At 48.9% G+C, this 21106-nt stretch overlaps 1 protein-coding gene across 1 annotated transcript in view; it reads left to right on the forward strand.

Annotated features, from left to right (window-relative positions):
- Positions 1-21106, forward strand: part of Nuak1 (NUAK family kinase 1) — a 69893-nt gene that overhangs the window by 24139 nt on the left and 24648 nt on the right. The window contains exon 2 of the mRNA XM_032910486.1: positions 8373-8493. Coding sequence (XP_032766377.1) covers positions 8373-8493 — 121 coding nt within the window. The remainder of the gene's footprint in view (positions 1-8372; positions 8494-21106) is intronic.

Here is a 21106-nt window from a genome sequence, read left to right on the forward strand (position 1 = left end):
AGCTACACTTCGTGGGCTGGGGAATGGATGAGTGGGTGCAAGTGGGATTTGCTGTGCGAGCGTGAGAAACTGAATTAGGGTCCCCAGCACCCGTACAGAAGGCTGTGTGGGTGTCCTGGTCCACCTGTAACCCCAACACACAGCGGGCAGAGGTAGATCTTCAGAATAGGCAAACTGGGTTAGCTTATGCCATGGGCTCCAGGTTCAAGGGAGAGACCCTGCCACAGTGTGTATGCAGGAGAGCGGCCCAGGAAGACAGCAGCAACCTCTGGCCCGCGCACGCATGCATGTGCCCGTCTCCCATGTGCCCCCACCCCCATGCACGCATACATACATACCACACATATTCACTAACGTAAGCCAATTGTGCCACAGCGTGTTTGGCTTTCAGAAATGTGCAGAGCTAAAAATAAACAGGGGTTCGGTGATTCTAGGCACAGCTCCCAGCCTTGCATTTCGAGTGCTTTTGTGTGTCTGACAATGTCTGAGTTAGCCTCTCTGTTGTTAACAGCGGGTTATTAAACGCCCCAGGCTGTGTGCAGACCGTGAAGTCACCCATCCGCTTTGCCTTCTGTGGCCTTGCGTCATCCACGGGCTCACCTTGAGCCAGGACAAGTGAAATGTTTCCATAGGCCAGGGGTAAATTATCCCGGCCACGGGCTTCCTGCAGGAAGCAACTCCCCCCTTTAATTGCCCTCTGTGTACACAGGTAGCTCATTGCTTCTGTCAGTTATTTGGTATGTAGCGTGACTACGCCATATTTAAGTTAAAGAACAATAAGAGCCAACGGGTTGGCCACTTAGGCTGACCATTCTTTGGTTCAGTTTGTTCTTTCCCAGATGGGGTTTCTCTGTGTGGCCTTGGCTGGCCTCGAACTCGTGGAGATCTGCCGGCATCTGCCTCCAGAGTGCTGGGATGAAAGGCGCGAGCCTAGCGAGATTACAATGCTTAAACCCTGGAATATAATAAACTCGCCTGAGATAGGAAGTCTTTGATATAGTGGGTGCCAGGCCAGCTAAGGAAGCATGGTTAGACCTATTCTTAAAACAAACACGCTTCTCCTTCATTGCCCCCCAATCCCTCTAAAACGCCCAACCCCCAAACCAAAAAACCCAAACCCCTGTGATTCCAGGCCTCCCTGCCCTGTCCCCACTCACTGCGTTGACAGATCACTGGTTCAGAGACCCTGCCTGCCCTTTCGAGGCCGACTCCTTACTGACGGTTGGCACCATTGCTCAACACCATCTTCCCGAGTGCTTCCTTTTTTGCCCTCCTTGGTTCCTCCCAGGTCAGGCATGGCCGCTAGCTTGTGTTCATAAACCCTGACACAACAGTGGAAGTGTAAATCTGCCCAGAGATTTCTTGGTCCTTAGTTCCCCTTCTTGCAGTGTTGGACATTCTTAGCACAGCCCATGGAGGGGGGGCAAAGGTGGGTCTGGGTGGACACAGAGCAGGGAAGGGTGACTGAGTAGACAAAGATGTCCCCAGTAATTGCTCTGAGCTGGCCCAGGCCAGACCACACTTTCACTGTTTAGAATCTGGAGCTAAACCACATTGTTTTTTCATAGCAGGAGAAAAACTGAAATCACCCAAGGAATTATTTTGTTTCTAATGGCAGTTTTAGGAAAGGCAGGGCGGAGAACAGGCCTGTATTTCTCAGAACTTCTTGCAGGGGTGGGCTGCCTCAAGGCACACACACACACATACAATTCTTGGCTTTCCTCTATCCCTTGTCTGCAAAAACACCCATGTAGGAACATGAATACACAAGCTGGGGAGAAGGCCGAGGAGCCCCCTGCCCCGGGCAGGGTTGGCACAGGCCCTATGTGGCCTGTTGAATCCTGGCAGCCGGTTGCTCCACACAGAGCGTAGGGTCACTGAATCGATTAGGGTTTGGGTTGCAACATAGGCTTCTGGGTGGCATTACCGGGATCCAGGCAGGGGTTTCTGAATCAAGGCCCTCTGGTGATCTGGGGAATCTGGGGTGTGTGTGGCCCATATGGAGCAGGGTTCTGCCCTAAAGTCTGTCGAGCGAGCGAGCTCAGGGTGACAATCCCAGACACCGCCCTCTACCACTGGGCTGCCTGCTTCCCTGCTGGGGAGCCTGGGCTCTTGGTAAGGAGGGAAGACCACGCTCACTCCTCGGCTGCCTCTGGTTAAGTAGCCTGCAGCTCCTTCGGTGATACGTGAAACAGGAACGTGGCAGGCATGAGCTCACACCTCGTGAACGGCAGGCCAGATGGCTGCCAGTGGGCGTTGCTGGGATTAGATGCACTGTTGTTCTAAGTGATGCTTATGACCTGCATGTTCCTGGGAGGCTCACTGCCCCAGTCCCTCTCCCTTCAGAGTCCTCACCGCATAGCACTTCTCCCTCATCTCCGAGGGGCCACATCTTCCTGTTCCCTGAAGACCTTGGGATTCTTCAACACTCACTTGCTAGTATCAATGTTCTGACTTTGTTGTTAGTTCGGTTTGGGTCGTTTCTACGTTTTGAGAAAAGCATGTAGCCCTGATTGGCCTGTAATTAACTCCCTAACTCACTATATAGATAAGGCCAGCCTTGAACTCACAGGGATCCTCCTGCCTCTGCTGTGGAGTGCTGGGATTAAAGACATGCACCGCCATCTTTGACCCTCAACCATACTCGATCCTTCCTGTATCCACAGCCCCCGGGCTCAGCGTCTCACTATAAAATGTACTTAGGACTGAGTGAAGTTAGTTCTGTGGACACGTGCTGAACGTCCGTTATTGCTCTCACTGGGAACACCGTCATGAGTTTAGCCTGATGGCATAGACCTGCGTCCTAGTCACCCAGGAGGCTGAGGTTGGCACTTGACAAGTTTAAGACCCGTTTGAGCCATGGACCTATTTCCAGGCCAGTCTTGGCAAGTCAGGGAGAGCCTGTGTCTTTAAGAATAAATAAAACAGAGTGCATCATGCAGCTCAGAGAGAGTGCTTACTTAGTGTGCCTGAGGCCCCAGTTTCAATCTCCAATACAGCAAAAGAGAGAAAAAAATCTTAGCTATTACGAATGTTCCTGTGCCCGGACCACGGTCAGAGCAGGCTCCCCAAACCTGTGGTCTCTTGGATAGCATCACTGCGTTACTAAGACGCTCACTACAAATGCCGAATCCCAGGTTCTACCCCACACTTCTAGATCCAGAACTTAACAAGAAGCCCAAGCGTGTCGTATTGAGGAGGTTCTGTTTCAGAATAGTCTCTGCGGGCCAATATAGGGCAGTGCATGGCTATGCATTCCTGTGAGGGGACTGGGAAACCAGAGGACCCTCACTACCTGGGTTAGAGCAGTGTCTCCTTCATGCCCTGGTACACTTGCAACCTTTCCACGGTCTCTCTGGAAATTTATTTCGTCTCCCATCTGTGTTTGCCGCTGTATGAGGGTGAGGAGAACGGGGAGGAACAGCCCATGCTGTGTCTTGCTGCTGCTAACGACTCCTTGACCATGGGTCAGAACCTGCATCTCAGAAACCTTCAGCCGGGCCTGCTTTGTAGACACTCCCAATCAGCGCAAGCTCTTCAACCCCATTTACAGATGAGGACAGAAAGAGTTGTGGGTTCTGGGATTACCCAAAGCTACACCCCTCCAGGAACAAGCCTGAGCAAACCGGCCTCTGTCCTTCTTTCTCATGCTGTTGTCCTACTTGTCACCAGGATCTCAGCATCCATTGAGCAGCCATCTTGAAAGAGGATGCCCTGCAGGCTACAGAGCAGGTGGCATGTGGTGATTAGCCAAAGAAAGGAAGTCTGCCGACTCCAAAGTCAGCACCGGGCAGAATTCACAGCTCCATGGCCACGCCTGCTGCTACTACATAAGGTTTCTGCATTAAACTGTAGGGTGGTCTTATTTAAAAGCAGGCTGTTTTATATGTGGCATAGTGTTGTCTAGACTGGGGAACATTTATGAATGTGGTTGTAGTGTGTCCACACACACACACACACACACACACACACACACACACACACACACACACACACACCTTGCAAGCTGGGGAACATTTGTGAATGTGGCTGTAGTGTGTTACACACACACACACACACACACACACACACACACAAGCCTCTTGCAAGGGGGAACATTTATGAATGTGGCTGTAGTGTGTTTCACACACACACACACACACACACACACACACACACACACACACACACACACACACACACACACACACACACCTGAGCCTCTTGCAAGCTGGGGAACATTTATGAATGTGGCTGTAGTGTGTTTAACACACACACACACTCACACACACACACACACACACACACACACACACACACACCTGAGCCTCTTGCAAGCTGGGGAACATTTATGAATGTGGCTGTAGTGTGTTACACACACACACACACACACACACACACACCTGAGCCTCTTGCAAGCTGGGGAACATTTATGAATGTGGCTGTAGTGTGTTTAACACACACACACACACACACACACACACACACACACACACACACACACTGGGGAACATTTATGAACTGTAGTGTGTTTAACACACACACACACACACACCACACCCACAACACACACACCTGAGCCTCTTGCAAGCTGGGGAACATTTATGAATGTGGTTGTAGTGTGTCTCACACACTCACACACACTCACACACACATACACACACACACACACACACACACACCTGAGCCTCTTGCAAGCTGGGGAACATTTATGAATGTGGCTGTAGTGTGTTTTACACACACACACACACACACACACACACACACACACACACACACACACACACACACACACCCCTGTGCCTCTTGCCCCAAGCTCACCCTCAGCCTTGTGCTAGAGAGAAGGGGTTTTCCTCTGTAATGTCACACAAGGCTGCATAGTTCTTCGATGGCTTGGCCACGGGAGGAGTGACATCATTTCTTGTTATAGTTGTTGCTCATTGCTTGTGTTTCCCTGCTGTCTCTTGCCTTGAGGACACGGTGGATGTGTGTCCTCCCCTCGTCAGGGACAGGTGCTCAAAAAGAAAAAAGAAAAAAAAAAAAGAACAGCTCCAGTCATGAAGGCTGAAGTCAGGGCCCGCACATTGCATTTCTGTGTTTAGCTGATGGGGATTCAGAAGAAGGGAGTTGGGCTGGTCCTGGGGTTGCTTTTGGGGTTCAGGTTGTTTACCTTCCTGCCTTGTTTGAATCTAAGGACGGCAGACACCAACCGTACCAGCAACAATGGCGGCTTCAGTTAGTTTGAACTTCCCAGTAGTTTGAGGCGAGATTACGTCACGAGACCAGGTGCTCTCTGGTCCCGCCTGTGCATTGAGGCAAACAGATGTGACCTCCATGTGTAAGCGCTCCACTTGCTGTGTCTTGAGGAACCAGCAGGAATTCAGGTTTGCTTTGAGGAAGAGAGGAAGGCACTACTCACGGAATGCTCGCTCTGAGTTAAAGCGGCTAACCTCGCCCGAGCAGGGTCACAAGCATCTGCCATGCAGTATTTGCAGGGCCCACGAGGCAGATTCCGTTAGTTCCTTACTAATGGAGGAAGAAACTGGGGCATGGAGAGCTTATGCAACCACTTAAGGCCACACAGCTAGCGAATGGTTTTAGTCAGGGCACGGAGCCATGTTTCTAACCTTCACCCCACAGTATCTGTGCACTGGTCCAGCGGTATCCTTCGGCTGCTAGAGGCAGATACCCACTGAGGGTTTGTGGTTATGAGCCTCTGTTCTTAACAACCTTTTAAAGACGCCCTTTCTGGATGTCTGGGTCCTACACAAATAGGCCTGGTGTGCAGCAAACAAGAAGAAAGAGGACATCGGTTGTTATCTAACGTCCTGAAGGGGGAGGAGTGGGAAGGGTCTAGAGAGAGTGACGTGGCTGTGCCGGTTGGAGGGAAGGCACACAGCAGAGGCTGGCACGAGAAGGATGCTGTACCACAGCCCACAGAGCTCTTCACAGAACCCGTCTTGCAAGTTAGATGCTTAACGAGTGCTGACTCTTAGGATTCTTGGGACCGTTTCTTGGTTTGCCATTAGCTGGCTGGCTGACCTTGGAAGGGTCATCTCCACAGCGGAGGCCGGCCTCTGCTTTGGCAGTTACACTCCGTTCAGTGGTTCCCGGCTTTTGTTTCCCCTGACTTGGTAACGGGAACAGAAATGGGCCCCTGGTATTTTCAATGGGAGATGCAGTGCATTCCCAGAGAGGTTTTTGGTTGGAGGGACAGTCACCGTGGTTTTTAACGATTGTGGCGCCCTTTGAGTTTCTGCAGTGCTGAGCGGGCTTTGATGAGAATGCGGGCACTTTCCTTTAATGCCCAGCTGGAAGCATGCCTTGGCAGGGGCACCAGGAGGCTCTTGGTCACATCGCTGGACTCCTGCAGGGAGTGGACAGTGGGCTCATTTTCTCACGTGTTAGACTGTCCTTAGCTCTCTGACCCTGGATGACGAAGGAATGTATCGCTATGGCGATTTGACCATTGGGCTTCCTTGACGCCAAGCTCAGCTTGCAGCGCACCCAGAGGGGTGGTTTCTGACCTTGGCCCGTCTTTAGTCTTTTGAAGGAATGTAGAAGTCGGTCCAGCAGCCACCCACGTCCTCCAGGGCCTGTGTGTGTTCACTGTCTGCTTCATCCAGAAATCAGCTCCCAGGATATAGGCCTCACCCAGCCAAGATAGAGCTTCTCGGTCCTGGTTTTCCATCTGACTTAAGAAGAGGGGGCTCTTCTGGCTGCATACTGAATGGGGCTGTCATGAGGGCCCCGGGTAGCTCTGAGCCTGGCACTGTAATTACGAGAGGCCCTGGAGCCGCACAGCTCATTCTTCTCAGTGCAGTTTCCTTTAACCAGCTCCAGGGTCCTCCGGGAGCTAAGGAGGATGGGGCCCCCAGCTGTGCTTCCTGTGCACTATGTCTTAGCCGCTTTTGACCACCGAAAGGGGACAGGATGTCAGAGAGTTCAGGGATCATCTTCACACGGTTGTCGGGCAGCATCATTCTACTTCTGCTCCCTCCTTTTAGAAATACTTTTATTTATTCATTTATTTTAGTGTGTGTGCACGTGTGCATGTATGATGTGTATCCATGTGTGTGCATGTGTGGTATGTGTGTGCATGAGTGTGTGTGTGTGTGTGTGTGTGTGTGTGTGCATGTATGATGTATATACATGTGTGCATGTGTGTGCATGTGTGTGTGTGTGTGTGTGTGTGTGTGCATGTATGATGTATATACATGTGTGGTATGTGTGTGTATGTGTGGTATGTGTGTACATGAGTTTATGTTTATGAGTTTATGTGTGTGCATGTGTGTGTGTGTGTGTGTGTGCATGTATGATGTATATACATGTGTGGTATGTGTGTGCATGAGTGTCTGTGTGTGTGAGAGAGAGAGAGAGAGAGAGAGAGAGAGAGACAGAGACAGACAGAGACAGAGAGAGACAGAGAGAGATCTCAGGTAGACGTGCTTTCATTACAGTATTTTTTCTATTTATAGTTGACGGGAGCTGCGCAGGGCAGGAGGAGTTGAAGATGCTCAGGGGTGGGGTCCATTCCTGCTGTGGTGGGCTGGGAGCCACCTTGTGATAGCACCTGTCAAGATGTAGTCGGTCGTGAGACCCGAGTCTCATGCGGACTTGTTCTTTTGCAGATAACACCATGCCTTATTACCTAGAGGGGTGGGCTAGCTGCCTCTCACCTAGGATAGGATGTGCATGTGAGGAAAGTGGGCCAGGGAGGGCACGTTTGGGGAACTGAGCAGGCTTATAGTGTGGCATCCGAGCGGTTGGTAGGTTCCCTGTTTTTTGTCCCTTGCCAACTCGTTTGAGAACAGAGACAGATCCAAAAGTACATTTCCTCGTAAGGCTGCTGCTGCTGTCTAATGGCTTCTCTTCCTGTCTGAGGAGTCTGCGGACTGGCCCTGGCTGTCCTCAACAAGTTTGGGTTCGTGGGCACTTGGTGCTTTTGGAATTGATGGGCTGGGCACACAGGGAGGCTGTCCCACTGTTTGCTTTGTCCTGGTTTGTCTCTGAAGGTGTCTGTCAGATGCTTTGTACTGGAATGCTCCTCAGTCAGGAAGTTGGAGGAAGGATTGACACACGTGTAAGCAGGGGCTGGGCTGCATCTTCACGGTCGCCCTGTGGGTCACCTCAACTCTGCCCCCTCTTTCCCCTAAAGGACCGATAAATGAACTAGTTACACAGCCACTGCTTAAAGAAGAAGAAGAGGACGAAGACCCAACCCCTGGGCTGTTTATAGATGGGAGCCACTGCAGGTGTTGTTCTGGAGCTGTCGTGGTGGTTGTCATTTTGGCCAACAAGCAACATCTGTATTTGTCTTCCACCCCCACCAACAATGGCTGATTTGCTTCTGTTGAGTTCTCTGAGTAACGTTTCATTTCCTGACTTTATAGGTTGCTATAAAATCCATCCGTAAGGACAAAATCAAGGATGAGCTAGACATGGTTCACATCAGACGAGAGATTGAGATCATGTCATCCCTCAACCATCCTCATATCATCAGTATTTATGAAGGTCAGTGGCTCTCTTTCCTCTACTTCTGTATTCGTTACCGCTTCACATACCACAGGGGCCTCGCCAAGACTTTGAGGTAATTGCCCTTCTGGGCAGGAGCCAAATATTTCGCTTCATGATCTAAAAATAAAAATAGCCAAGCATTATCTCCTATCTGGTTACGCTGAATGCAACCAGATACACATAGGGCAGCTCATCTGAGTCATAAAACATCTCTGGCCGCCGCCATCTTCCCTCTTGGCTTTTGCTGTTGCTAAGTAACCTGTCTTACTGAAAGCCAGTCATTGAGAAAGACAGGTTTCTTAAAAAAAAAAAAAAAAAAAAGGCTGCTTGCTGGGTGACCAGCAACTGTGGACACATTGCCAGCACCAGCCCTCAAACCTGATAGCCACGCTGGGATGAACGGGTCTTCCAGGTGATTCTCTTTGAATCGGAAGTAAACGCAGATGAGGAGGCACTGAGAACGAAGGCCACCGAGCCTTGCCACATGGAGTCCAGCTAATAGCCGGTGTTCCTAAAATACAGGGCAGGCAGGGGAAAGCTGGTAAAAGATTTTTTTTTTTAAAAGAAAAACCAATTTCTCTATATATTTATGTGGTTTAAAAAATTCAGGGTTCAGTTATACTACTCAGGCTCTTTTGCTAGCTTTTCTCATTTTATACCATGTATATCTGTGCCAGTAAAGACTTCCCATAAGGACATTTTACAAGGCTTTATAGTATTTCATTTACCAGAGGCATACCATAATTTATTGAGTCTAACTTTTTTTTTTTTGCTGAACATTACTGTTACTCCAGATTTCTGACTGTTATACACAAGGCTTTATTGACCTCCATGTATATATTCATTTCTGATTATTTTCTTATGAAAAAGTATTGCTTTAAAACAAACTGTGTCCAAATGTTTCCTTATTATATATAAATGTATGTGAATAAAATTTAAATTCATTTAAAAATATGTTTGTATATCAATATAAATATATTATTAGTTTTGGGGGAGGGGCGTTGAGACAGGGTCTCACTTGTCTGGATCTCACAGAAATCCTCCTGTCTCTGCCTCCCGAGGGTTGGTATTAAAGGTACATGCCATCACCTTGACCTCCCCAGAATACTTTTTAAATATATGGTTAAGTCAGAAAAGTGAACTTCTTTTAAAAATGAGCTTTCTTTTAATTTTCGATCCATAAAAGTGTATCAGGTAAAGGAAATAAGGAGGTGGCCCCAGATTTGTTTAGTTTATTTTTATTATTATCATTTTTAAAAATCTATCACTATGTTCTTTTCTCTTTGTTACTCCTCCTCTGAAAGTCAACATTGGCAACACCTTTTCTGCCCTTTCAGTCTTTTTTTTCTTTTTTCAAATATTCTTCGAGATGGGGTTTAAAACTTTTCCTATTTTAGTTTTTAATCACATGACTTTATTTGCATGATATATGCCTGGGAAAGCAGTACCCCTGGAGGCCAAAGTAGGGTGTCAGGTCCCCTGGAGCTGGAGTTACAGGTGATCTCGAGCTCCTACATGGGTATTGGGGGTCAGACTTGCGTCCTCTGCCAGAGCGGTGTGCCTAACCGCTGAGCCATCTCTACTGCCTGAGAATGTGCTTTGTTTTTTTTAAAGGGAAATATTCACTCACTCAGTCACATACACCTCTTGCGGTGGCCTTTGAGGTGCTGTGACAGGGTCAGCAGTCTCAGCGTCATTTAGAGATGAGTAGAGACGAGTGTTAGGTCCTTATCTGGAACCACAGAGTGGAACACACTAGGGCCAGGCAGTCTGCAGGCTCCGCAAGCTTGGGCACCATAGATTTCTCCGTGGATCCCCACTCCAGATCTGTGAGCTGGGCAGGTCAGGTGTGCCCATTTTGCAGATGTGGACACTGAGACCCTGGAAGGGTAATAATGATTTGTTGGGTGTACTATTTTGCTATCATAATGCAGCTTTTCAGGGCGATAGCTTTGAAAAGGAAAAAACCGTTTCCTTTAGTTCTTAAGACCGGACGTTGAAGCTCGAGCTGACGGCATTGAGGCTCCTTCCCAGGGCTGTCTCAAGCTTCTCCCTTGGGCATCTAGAAGGCCACCATCTCAGGTCACCTTCAAAAAGCCTTCCCTATATCCCATGCAGGTGCAGTCTTCTAGCTGGATTAGGGTTCGTGCTAATGGCCTCATTTAAACTTAATTATCCCTGAGAGGACATGCAGATGGAGCTGCATCTTGATGTACAGAGTACCTTAGGACTTCAACCTGAGCTTCGAGCAGGGGACACAATCTAGCTGGTCACGCCACTGTCTGGTGGCCCTAACACTGGGTCCCCCGACTGCATTTTTCTTCAGTAGTGCCTTCACTCTGCTTTCTGACCTCATGCCTAGCCCTGCTGGCTCTGTGGCCACTCCAACTGGCCTTTTTTCCCTGACCTTGCTACCCGTTCAGGCCTGAAGTTTGGCAGAGAAGGGTAGTGGCAGCAGAGGGCAGAGGTGAGGGTTTGCACGGCTGGGAGATTGTGTGCCAGTCTTCTGCGACGCACGGACTGAGAGGATGACAGGCGAACCAGGAAGCTGTGCGGAGTGTGGACAACGCGTTCGTTTGCTTAGTGGCTCGCCTAAGTGGTCATTTGGGCATTCGCCAAGTGAATTGGTGCTAGAAGAATGCTTAACAGTTTCTTCTTCAATAAGGACCTTTAGAACCAACCTGTGCACACATCTGCATGTGCGTGTGTCTGTGTGCACACCCAGAGAGATCCACCAACACCACTGGCTTCAGCATGATAAAACAATACTCTGTCTATCCCCGTTGAGTGAGCTTTGGATTCTCCCGAGGGAAGGAGCGTCTTGTTTGGCTCTAAGGGCGATATCAGAGCATTGTAGTCTCAGAGGAAAATGGCGTGCTCAAGAACCCACTGTGCCCAAGGCCCCATCATCCTTAAACAGAAGAGCAAAGGAGCTGAGTGAATTCTGATCAGTTTTTGAGAGGAGGCCTCATGGAGCAGGGTCTACACCCTTGAGAGAGCTGGGCTTTGCAGGTGAAGGGAGTGCAAATGGATATATGCTCAGCAACATTTCTGCTCACCATCTCGAGAAGAAGCTTGTGGCCCACCCCTGCGGGCTCCCAGGCCAGGTGGTTTCTAAGCTGTTTACTCTCAGGCCCACGAAATGATAACTTCATTCAGTTCCGCTATTCGCCGGTACTTAAACGTGATTGCTTTCAAGCGTGTCTTTCTGGGAAGCAGCCTCTGGGGTGAACTGTCCTGTTGACCTTCCGGTGAGGGTGATTTGCCCTCAAATTTGTCAACTGTGTGTAGATCCAAACCACCACAAGCTTCTACTGCTGGATTAATAAGGGAAGAAGCGTGTGCTTTCTAGCTGTGTGATGCTGGTGGAATCTAATCTTAGAGGGAAACCTCAGGCAGCATCTCAGGGCGGACCCCTGGTTCCCACTCGGAGGAATCCTATTCTCTCAGCAGGGAGGCAGTTGACAATATGGAAAGCAGCAGAGAAGGGAAGTACAGGAATGTCCAACTCGGTCGCCCAGAATGGGAGAGATAAAAATGACCTTTGTCTGCGGTTCTGATTTCAGTACTGAGTTCAGACTTCAAAGGCGGCATGTCTCACCCCCACTTCCCCTTTGAAAGCCTAGGAAACCCTGTCCGCAAACCCTCTGGAGACTAATATCTTTACTGCACAGCACAAGGCTTGAGAATCCAGCCTCCCATCTGGTCGTAGCAAAAAAAGGGTGGGGTGTGGGGGCCGTGCAGCAGCCTGAGTCTGCATGTGTGTGCCGTCTGGGGTTCTGGAAGCCTCGCTTCCTGGCCTTGTTTGATTGCATCACTTTACTCTTTGTATTTCCATGTGCTGGAGAGGGATGGCCTTCGTTCCTTTCATCTTAGATCAGGGGAATCCTGGCTTCCTGAAACACAGAAAGGCTTATCAGTATTCATCACCATGATAGATCTGTCTGTCTGTCTGTCTGTCTGTCTACCTATATTTGGTTTTTCAAGAGAGGGTCCTGAGTGTCTTAGATCTCTTTGTAGACCAGGCTGGCCTCGAACTCATGGAGATCTACCTGCCTCTGCCTCTCTAGCGCCGCCACTGCCCAGCTGATCATTCTCTTTATAAGAGTGTTTAAAAAATGATCGTTATACTTAACAAAAAAAGAAGGAACGAAATAGTTAAACTTTTGATAAATGTGCCAATCTCTTGCCCTGCTTATGAGCTCTTGTCTGCTGTTCTGGAGAAGATGTTGGGGCCTGTGTTCTCTGTGTTCCTACCATAAGGCACTTTGGATGAAGTCACTGTCCATATAGGATTACACGTGCAAATGAACTGCTAGACATGTGTTGGAGTCTGCTTAGTAAACACTGGAGAATTGCTTTTTATTGTATTGTGTGTGTAGCGTGTGTGTGTGTGTGTGTTTGCATTTGTGTAGGAGTATGTGTGTGTACATGTATGTTTGTGTGTGCATGTATGTGTATATATGTACATGCATGTGTTTCTGTGTGTGCATATATGTGTATGTGTGTGTGCATGTATGTGTGTACATGTATGTGTTTGTGTGTGTGCATGCATGTGTATGTGTGTGTATATGTGTGTGTTCCTAGGTTGATGTTAGTTATCCTTGATTGCTTTCCACCTCATATATTGAGGTGGGGTCTGTCATTCAAACTCAGAACCCCCTTATTTGAGCCTATTTCTGTTTCTTGTATACTGGGATTACAGGCAGGACCTATGCCAACTTGTCTTTACATAGGTTTTGGAAATTCAGACTTCAGTTTTCATGCTTCTGTGGCAAGCACTTTACCCACTGAGCTGTCTCTTCCTCTGGTTACTACGGCTATACTATCTAGGGAGACATGAGATGCCCTTCTGGTTGGATAGAAACTTACCGGGTGGGCGGTGGGCTGAGGCCATACTCCCCAGGCCATGGTTCTTCATATTAGGTGCATGTGGATATTCCCATGGCAAATTTGTGACTCTCATGTCACGACAACCCCAAACCCCACAACCCCAAGGCTTCTGATCGAATTGGTCAGGTTGAGAAACATGGAGTGACCCCTGAAACCAAGAGGACGACAAACATTACTCTTGAAACCAGTCTTGATATAATCATCTGTCATCAAAGAGTCACAAAAGGCCGCAGTGACCAAAGAGCAGTGAGTGACACTTTTAGTCTTGGGTTGACTTCTAAGCCACGTGGATGCCACCCTCCCCAGGGACCTCAGAGCACCATGAGGCTGTTGAGCGTGGCAACGCGGCACGTGGCCTTCTGTTTGGTCTTTTGAACCTATGGCGAGTTGCTGAGTGCTGATTTATTTCACTCCGTTGCTGCCAGCCCCACAAGTTCCAAGTGAAATCCTTGCAGGCTGGGCCCAACTGCATGGTCCATCTCTGTTCACAAGTCCCCCAGGGCACGCCTCGCTTTAACTGCAGGAGCGAGCGTCTCAGCTGTATGTCGGTGCGACCACATTTTAAATGTTTCCTGTGAAATTAGCTCCTTGGCCTTCGAGTGTATTATTTTCATTTGATTACATCCAAGCCATTTTTTTTTTCTAGAGGCCGGAGATTAGAAATAAAACAAACAAAAAACAAATGTTTCTCCCTGATTGCCTTGCCTCGCCCTCCTGAGTTTCCTGCAATTCAATATTTTCTAGTGCTTTAAATAATGCCACTTATACTGGAGGCTGATTTTTTTCAAAGAATAAATGAGACTATATTGTGTTCAATACAGGGACTTTTGAGATGAACTGGAGTCATTTAATCATTTGCTTATATCCTCAAGAGCACGCATTTAGGAAGGAAGGGTCGAGAACCCCCAAGAGCAGCCTTATATGTGACTGCCTGAAGGAAGACTGGAGACCTTTAACTTCTACCTGCAGAAGTCTAAGCCCACTTGACTGGAGGGTTTGTGCTTTTCCCCAGTGCCTCCATGAATTCTGACAGAGAACTCATTCTTTAACTGTTACTTGTGTTGTGGTTGTTGTTGTTGTTGTATCAATCTCACTGTACTCTAACTCTGATGGCCAACTGGCAACCAGGGACTGAGACAGGGTCCCTGGTTAAGAGAGCTGGGTATAGGGATAAAGAGACGGCTCAGTGGTTAGGAACATTTCCCACTGTCGCCAAGGGCCTGGTTCCCAGCACCTCCACAGAGTAGCTCATAACCTTTTATAACTCCAACTCCAGGGGATCCGACATCCTCCTCTCGGCAGGTACCACACTCATGAGCTCATAGCCACACATAGACACACGCACATACATGTGTCCTATCGGAAACATCTTTGATAAGAGAGAGACGGAAGGGAAAGGGTTGCACTTAACTTTGCAGGGGGTCACTGGAGTCTAATGTCTGTACGAGTGAACTCACTCCCTGTATCATTGCCCTCTCACCTCCTGTCTCTGTTCACCTATCTGTCCATCTGTCTGTCTGTCTGTCTGTTTGTTCATTTTGTGTCTTTCCTTCCTCTTTCTCTTACACACACACACACACACACACACACACACACACACACACACACACACACACACACACACACACACACGCACCCCAGGGCAGATATGGCTGTACCCTCTCTCATCTTCCTTCTTCTTACACCACAAGGCTTGCTGTCCGTGGTGGCAGTGGCGTGCGCTGTCACAGTCTTTACAATGAGGCCAAAATCGGGAGTGGCAAGCTCTGCAGAAAGGCTCGGCCCTGCTCCGAGGGTCACTCCTTAGCTGCACAGAGGGAGGGTACTGACCTGTCTTTTCTTCCTTGGCCAGGTGGCTGGGGTGAGCTGTCTCTGTATCCTGCGTACTGCTGGGTCCATGCTTGTTTAAGGAAACGGACTGTCAGTCTGGGGCCTTTCCTTCTACTTGGGGTGGTTGGTTGTGAGCGTTCAGATCATTAGCAGGGATAATGGCTGACTGAAACTCAAAGTCTCCTGGTGACTGGTATGCACTCCCCACCCCACCCCACCTTACCCCCCCACCACCCTCTCTTTCTTTGGTGTGTTTATGTGCATGTGTGCACACGTGCGCATGTGATGGTACATATGGAGCCCGGTCCAGCTTAGGGCCCAGCTAAGTTGCCATGGAGATACCCCCCCCCCCCAGGAGCAGTTTAGGGAGCTGAAGTCCAGTGCCTAGTCCAGCCTGGTGCCCTCGAGACCTCTCTTCTCTCTATCTTAGCCTTCTCCTCTGCCCTCCCAGAGTTTGATGTTATCCCTCTCCCCAGCATGTATAACTCTGACATAAGGGAAGAAAATTTCAGTGACCCTGCTGTGTTTTCTCTTCCTCAGACAGAGCCCATACCTTGTTTTATTTCCTAGTTGTTTGATTTTTTTTTTCGGAGCCCAGGTCTCTGTAACCCCAGTCTCCTGATACACCAGTACAGCCAGTTATGCTTTGATTCCCTCTGGCTTCTGTGACGGCCTTTGGACTGGGTGGGTGGCCAGGCTGGGTATGGTTCTCCTTAAGCATTCCAGCCAACATCCCCCGTGTTGGTGTATTGTAAGACAAGTATGAGCCAAGAAGCCTTCCATTGTCCAAACTGGGTAGTGCCTGCCCGTGATTCAGCTCTGACCACCCCGTGGACAATGGGAACTGTTAGTCTAGCTGTATTTTCTCACCCTTACCAGGGGCGGGCGCCTTGCAGACTTCACAGGAATATTTTGTAAAGCCATGGGCCCCCGAGGTATTTGCAATTTAGTTCTTAGGAATATACTTTTGAAGAATTAATCTGGTACTGACTGACCCAATGACTAATTAGGTGGCAGCCGACTCTTTCAAGAAGATATTCTTGGGTTTCTGAAATGAAAGGCAGGCTGGGGGTTCCTGTGAGAATCGTCCTCATCTTTAATGAAAGTGAGTCCCCCTGGGAGCGCAAAGGTGCTTCTGGCAGTTTGAGGACATCAATGGAAACACTCACTGTCTGGCATGAGCGGAGGTACCCTGGACAGAGAGAATCCAACCCATGCTGAGAACTCTGGCCAGCCCCCTCCTAAGCCCTTTCTCCTTTTGCTTAAAACCAGCAAAGAGTCTTCCTCCCTTGGGAGTCCATGTGATCCAAAAAGCTACCCTCCATTTCCACGGGAAGAGATTTTCCATTTTCCAGAACCATCTGCCTCCACCTAGAGCATCCTGTAAATTGATCCCCACTTTACTTTCCTGCTAAGAGGCCTGGTGTACTTGTCTCCCAAATGGCCTGTGGATGGTTAAAATCCCAGGATGCCCTCCTCCTCGGTGTTTCTCCCAGGCCAGGGTTTTTAGGTTATGTGCTCCCTCAGGCTATACAAGCAGTGTTATTGACCTTGGGGAGGGGGAGGGCAGCAGAGGGGAATCGTTAGGAGCTTTGTCATGAGCGTGGCTGTAAAAGTCAGAAGATCAGAAGTTGGAAGTGAAGTGTCAGAGCGGGCATCTGATAAAACTAAGGTTTAATGTGGAGATGCAGCTGTTGCTATAGCAACCAGTCCTCGCCTCTCTCCCCTGAAATAGAAAATAAACAGAACACGAGAGAAAAGTGGTCTAAATTGGTTTCTGGGAAGTTGCAAGACGCTGATAGAAGAAAGGGCACTGCCTGGATGCTCTGTGGTGAGGCAGAACAGTAGCAGTGGTACCCAATTAAAGCAAACCCCCAGGCATTTGGCCTGCTGGGTTCCATGCCTGTTTTCCTAGGAAACTTCTCGGACTCTTGCAGCTTTACCTCACTGGTCCTTCCTCCCCGTCCTCTGGATGCTTGGAGTCCGAGCTGTACAGTTTGATGTGTGGATTATTTGCTAGGCTCCTTCATTTCCAAGTAGGACATGACTTCTTGAAGGCAGAGGTTATGATTTATATTGTTTGATGAGCTTTAACACATAGCAGAGCGTCCAGAGAGTTCATACACTGATAAATGGTGTTCAGGAAAGGCTGAGAGTTAGACTCCATCAAGAGGAAACTTTGCTGAGGACAGTGTGGGAAGATGAATGGAGGTGGGGGGAATGAATGAATGAATGGAGGTGAGGGAATGAATGAATGAATAGAGGTGGGGGAATGAATGAATGGAGGTGGAGAGAGAATGAATGAATGAATGGAGACAGGAGGAAGAATGAATGAATGAATGGAGACAGGAGGAAGAATGAATGAATGAATGAATGGAGACAGGAGGAAGAATGAATGAATGAATGAATGGAGACAGGAGGAAGAATGAATGAATGGAGGCAGGGGGTTGGGGGAAGAGTCATAGTAAAACCATGAATAGTTTTTCTAGTCTCACAAATTCGGATTCAAAGTCTTATTGGGTATCCGTCTAACAACAGTGCACATAGGTCTGCAGCAAAGCAAAAGGCATGTGATATGCAAGAATGTTTCCAACTGAGCCGGGGGGACAGCTCAATAGGTAATTGTACTTGTTCTTGCAGAGGACCTAGGTTCCGTTCCCAGCACACATATGGTGGTTCGTAACTAATCATAACTCCAGTTCCAAGGGAGCCGATGCCCTCTTCTCAGCCCTGAGTGCACCAGGCACAAACCCAGTGGATATACATCTATGTAGGCAAAATACTCATACACAGAAAAATAAAATCAGTTATCAGAGAGACAGCAGCAATAATAAATGTTCCCAGAAACTCTGCTCATGAGGATCCTCAGCCAGAAATGGCTCAATGCTTTTCTAAGGTAGAATGAATAAGCCGGCACAACGCCTGTATGGTAAAGCGTTCCCAGCATGAACGAAGCCTCTTCAGTGACACAGAGCAGAACGGATTATTCTCAGTGTTTGTGGTTATTGAAGTCACACAAAAGAATACACCCTATACAGTCCATTGTTTAAGAACTTCAAAAGAAGCAAAACCCATCCTCCTGACTGGCTTATAGTCAACTTACTATGCTTTGTTTATAAGCCAGGGAGCTGTTTAGTGTCTGGGTGGGGCGTTTAGCTCTGAGTGGGGCGACTGGAGTTGGTAGTGTTGCGCGTTGGAGGGAGTAATGGTTCTCCAATCATGAGGCGGGACGGTGTTGACACAGTTTGAGTGTCTCTGATTCAGAAACTCGAAGTCTAAGATGAGCATCAGTGTGAGAGAACACACATGGAAAGTCTCACACCGTGAAACTTTGTTTCACGCCTACAGTATTAAAAACACGGGGTTATTGTTTTAACTCTGGACGGTGGACAACATGACAAACAAGGCAAACAAACAGAAGGGAAGAAAAGCACTTACTTCAGCTCACATGTTATAGTCTGTCATGGAGGAAGCCAGGACAGGCGCTCATGGCAGGAACCTGGAGACAGAACTGAAGCAGAGGCCATGGAGGAGTGCTGCTCACTGGCTTGCTTTCAGGCTCTCTCTCAGCCCAGGACTACCTTCCCAGGGGTGACACCACTCACATTTCTATATCACCTAAAAAGAAAATGACCCCACAGAACACCAACAGAGACAACCACAGACACTCGCAGACACTCCCACAAATACACACCCACAGATATACCTATAGACACAACCACAGACACCTAGACACACCCTCAGACACACCCTCAGACACACCCACAGACACACCCATCAGACACACCCACAGACACACCCATAGACACTCCCACAGACACCTACAGACACACCCACAGACACATCCTCAGACACACCCACAGACACTCCTCAGACACACCCACAGACACACCCTCAGACACACCCACAGACACACCCACAGACACACCCTCAGACACACCCTCAGACACACCCAGACACACCCACAGACACACCCATAGACACTCCCACAGACACCTACAGACACACCCACAGATATACCTATAGACACACCCACACACCACAGACACACCTACAGACACACCCACACACACCCACACACACACAGACACACCCACACACCCCACAGGACACACCCTCAGACACACCCATAGACACTTCCACAGACACATCTACAGACACTCCCACAGGCACACCCACAGACATACCTATAGACACACCCACACACCTATAGACACACCCACAGACACACCCACAGACACACCCACAGACACACCCACAGACACACCCACACACCTACCTCAGACACACCCACAGACACACCCACAGACACACCCACAGACACACCCACAGACACACCCACAGACACCCACAGACCAATAGGATGAAGGCAATTGCTCGACTGAGGGTCCCTCTCTGGTGTCTCTTGACTTTGTGTCAACTAACCAGCGCCAACGCCTTCAGCCGTTTTGTGCCAGATGTATATGAAACCTAAGTGAACACAGACTGGGGTCCCCGTGAATGTCCCTGTGTAGATGCAGATATTCCAGAACCCATGGAAGCCATACCCTTGGTCCCTGTACTGGTTTCACAGGATCACTATGACCTGTCAGTGCTGGGTCTGTGACATGCAGTCTCTGGTGAAGAGAGAGGGAAGGAGGGGGTGAGTCTTGGGCTGTTTCAGAGGTCCAGGGTTCCAGATGCTACTCTGCCCTCCATTTCTCTCTTTTCTGTTGCCTTGGCGACGTTTCTTTACCTGCCTGGCTGCCCAGGCTGCCCTTTTTCGGGGCATCTGTCTGTCTTCACTCCCTCTCTTGACTTGGCCACATCTTTTTTTAATTACCCACAATGCCATCCACATAGTAGGTGCTTTCTTCGACTCTGTTGCTTTACTGAAACCCAGGCTGGGCAGCGCAGGGTCCTGGCACGGTGCAGTGGGCTGACTCAATCTGAGCTAAGTTTCTATTCAGGGCCTGCAGTTTCCTGGTAGGCCTGGCAGGCATGTCAAGGGCCACAGTTTTCCTTACCATCTTGGAGCCACCCGGCTTCTGGGTAAAAGTGTCTGGCCAAGAGACACAGGCTTTCATTTTTCAGAAAGGAAACCCTTCTCAAGTGATGGAAAATAGGCTTTTGCTCAGTGACTAATAACATAAACACAGACAAGATTTCTGGGCTTATAAATAACCAGTTGTAAAAAGCGCTCAAGGGGAACAGCCCATTTTGTGAGAAGAATGGTCACAGAGATGCCTACCGCCTCTCCGTTAGTGACCTTATTCGTGGGTAAGAAGCCTCAGGCCTAGAACGCAGAAGACAGTCATTCCTCAGTACTGACTCCCAAGACCTTAACCTTAGCCACCATGAATACCGGGCTATGCTGGACAAAGTAAGGTGATCTGTGGTTCCTTCCTGTTCGAAGACCCTGAGCGTCTGGGGTAGCTGTGATGTGGTACAAAGAAACACATTGGCAAGGAAAGTCTTAGGGCCATCTTGCCCTAATGGGGTAAAATTATTCAAGCACTGAGACACAGTGTTAAGGTCAGTTCACCGATCCTGACCCCCAAACTCTGTCAGCCTCATCGTGTGATGAGAGTCAGGCCAGAGGGATTGGTGCGTATGGACGGTAACAGAGACTGAGTTTTGATCCTGAAGGCTGATTGTGTAGCCTAGCGCAGTCCTGCCTGGGCTTTCTAATCATGGAGACTGTTCTAAACCTTGGGGTATCAGCTGTTCATTCGTACAGAATAAAACGGCTTAAAGGGCCACACCCACATGATACCATTCATAGAATGCCTCTGAGCACAGGGGCTAGTAGGCCCACTTAGTGCCACTGTTGCTGTAACCTGGTCTCCCAGCCTCCTATAGAGGGTCTCCAAATGCAGAATTCTCATGGTGTCCCCCTGTGAACCTG

This window comes from Rattus rattus, chromosome 1 (genome assembly GCF_011064425.1).
Source record: "Rattus rattus isolate New Zealand chromosome 1, Rrattus_CSIRO_v1, whole genome shotgun sequence".
In the NCBI taxonomy this organism is placed as follows: Eukaryota; Metazoa; Chordata; class Mammalia; order Rodentia; family Muridae; genus Rattus; species Rattus rattus.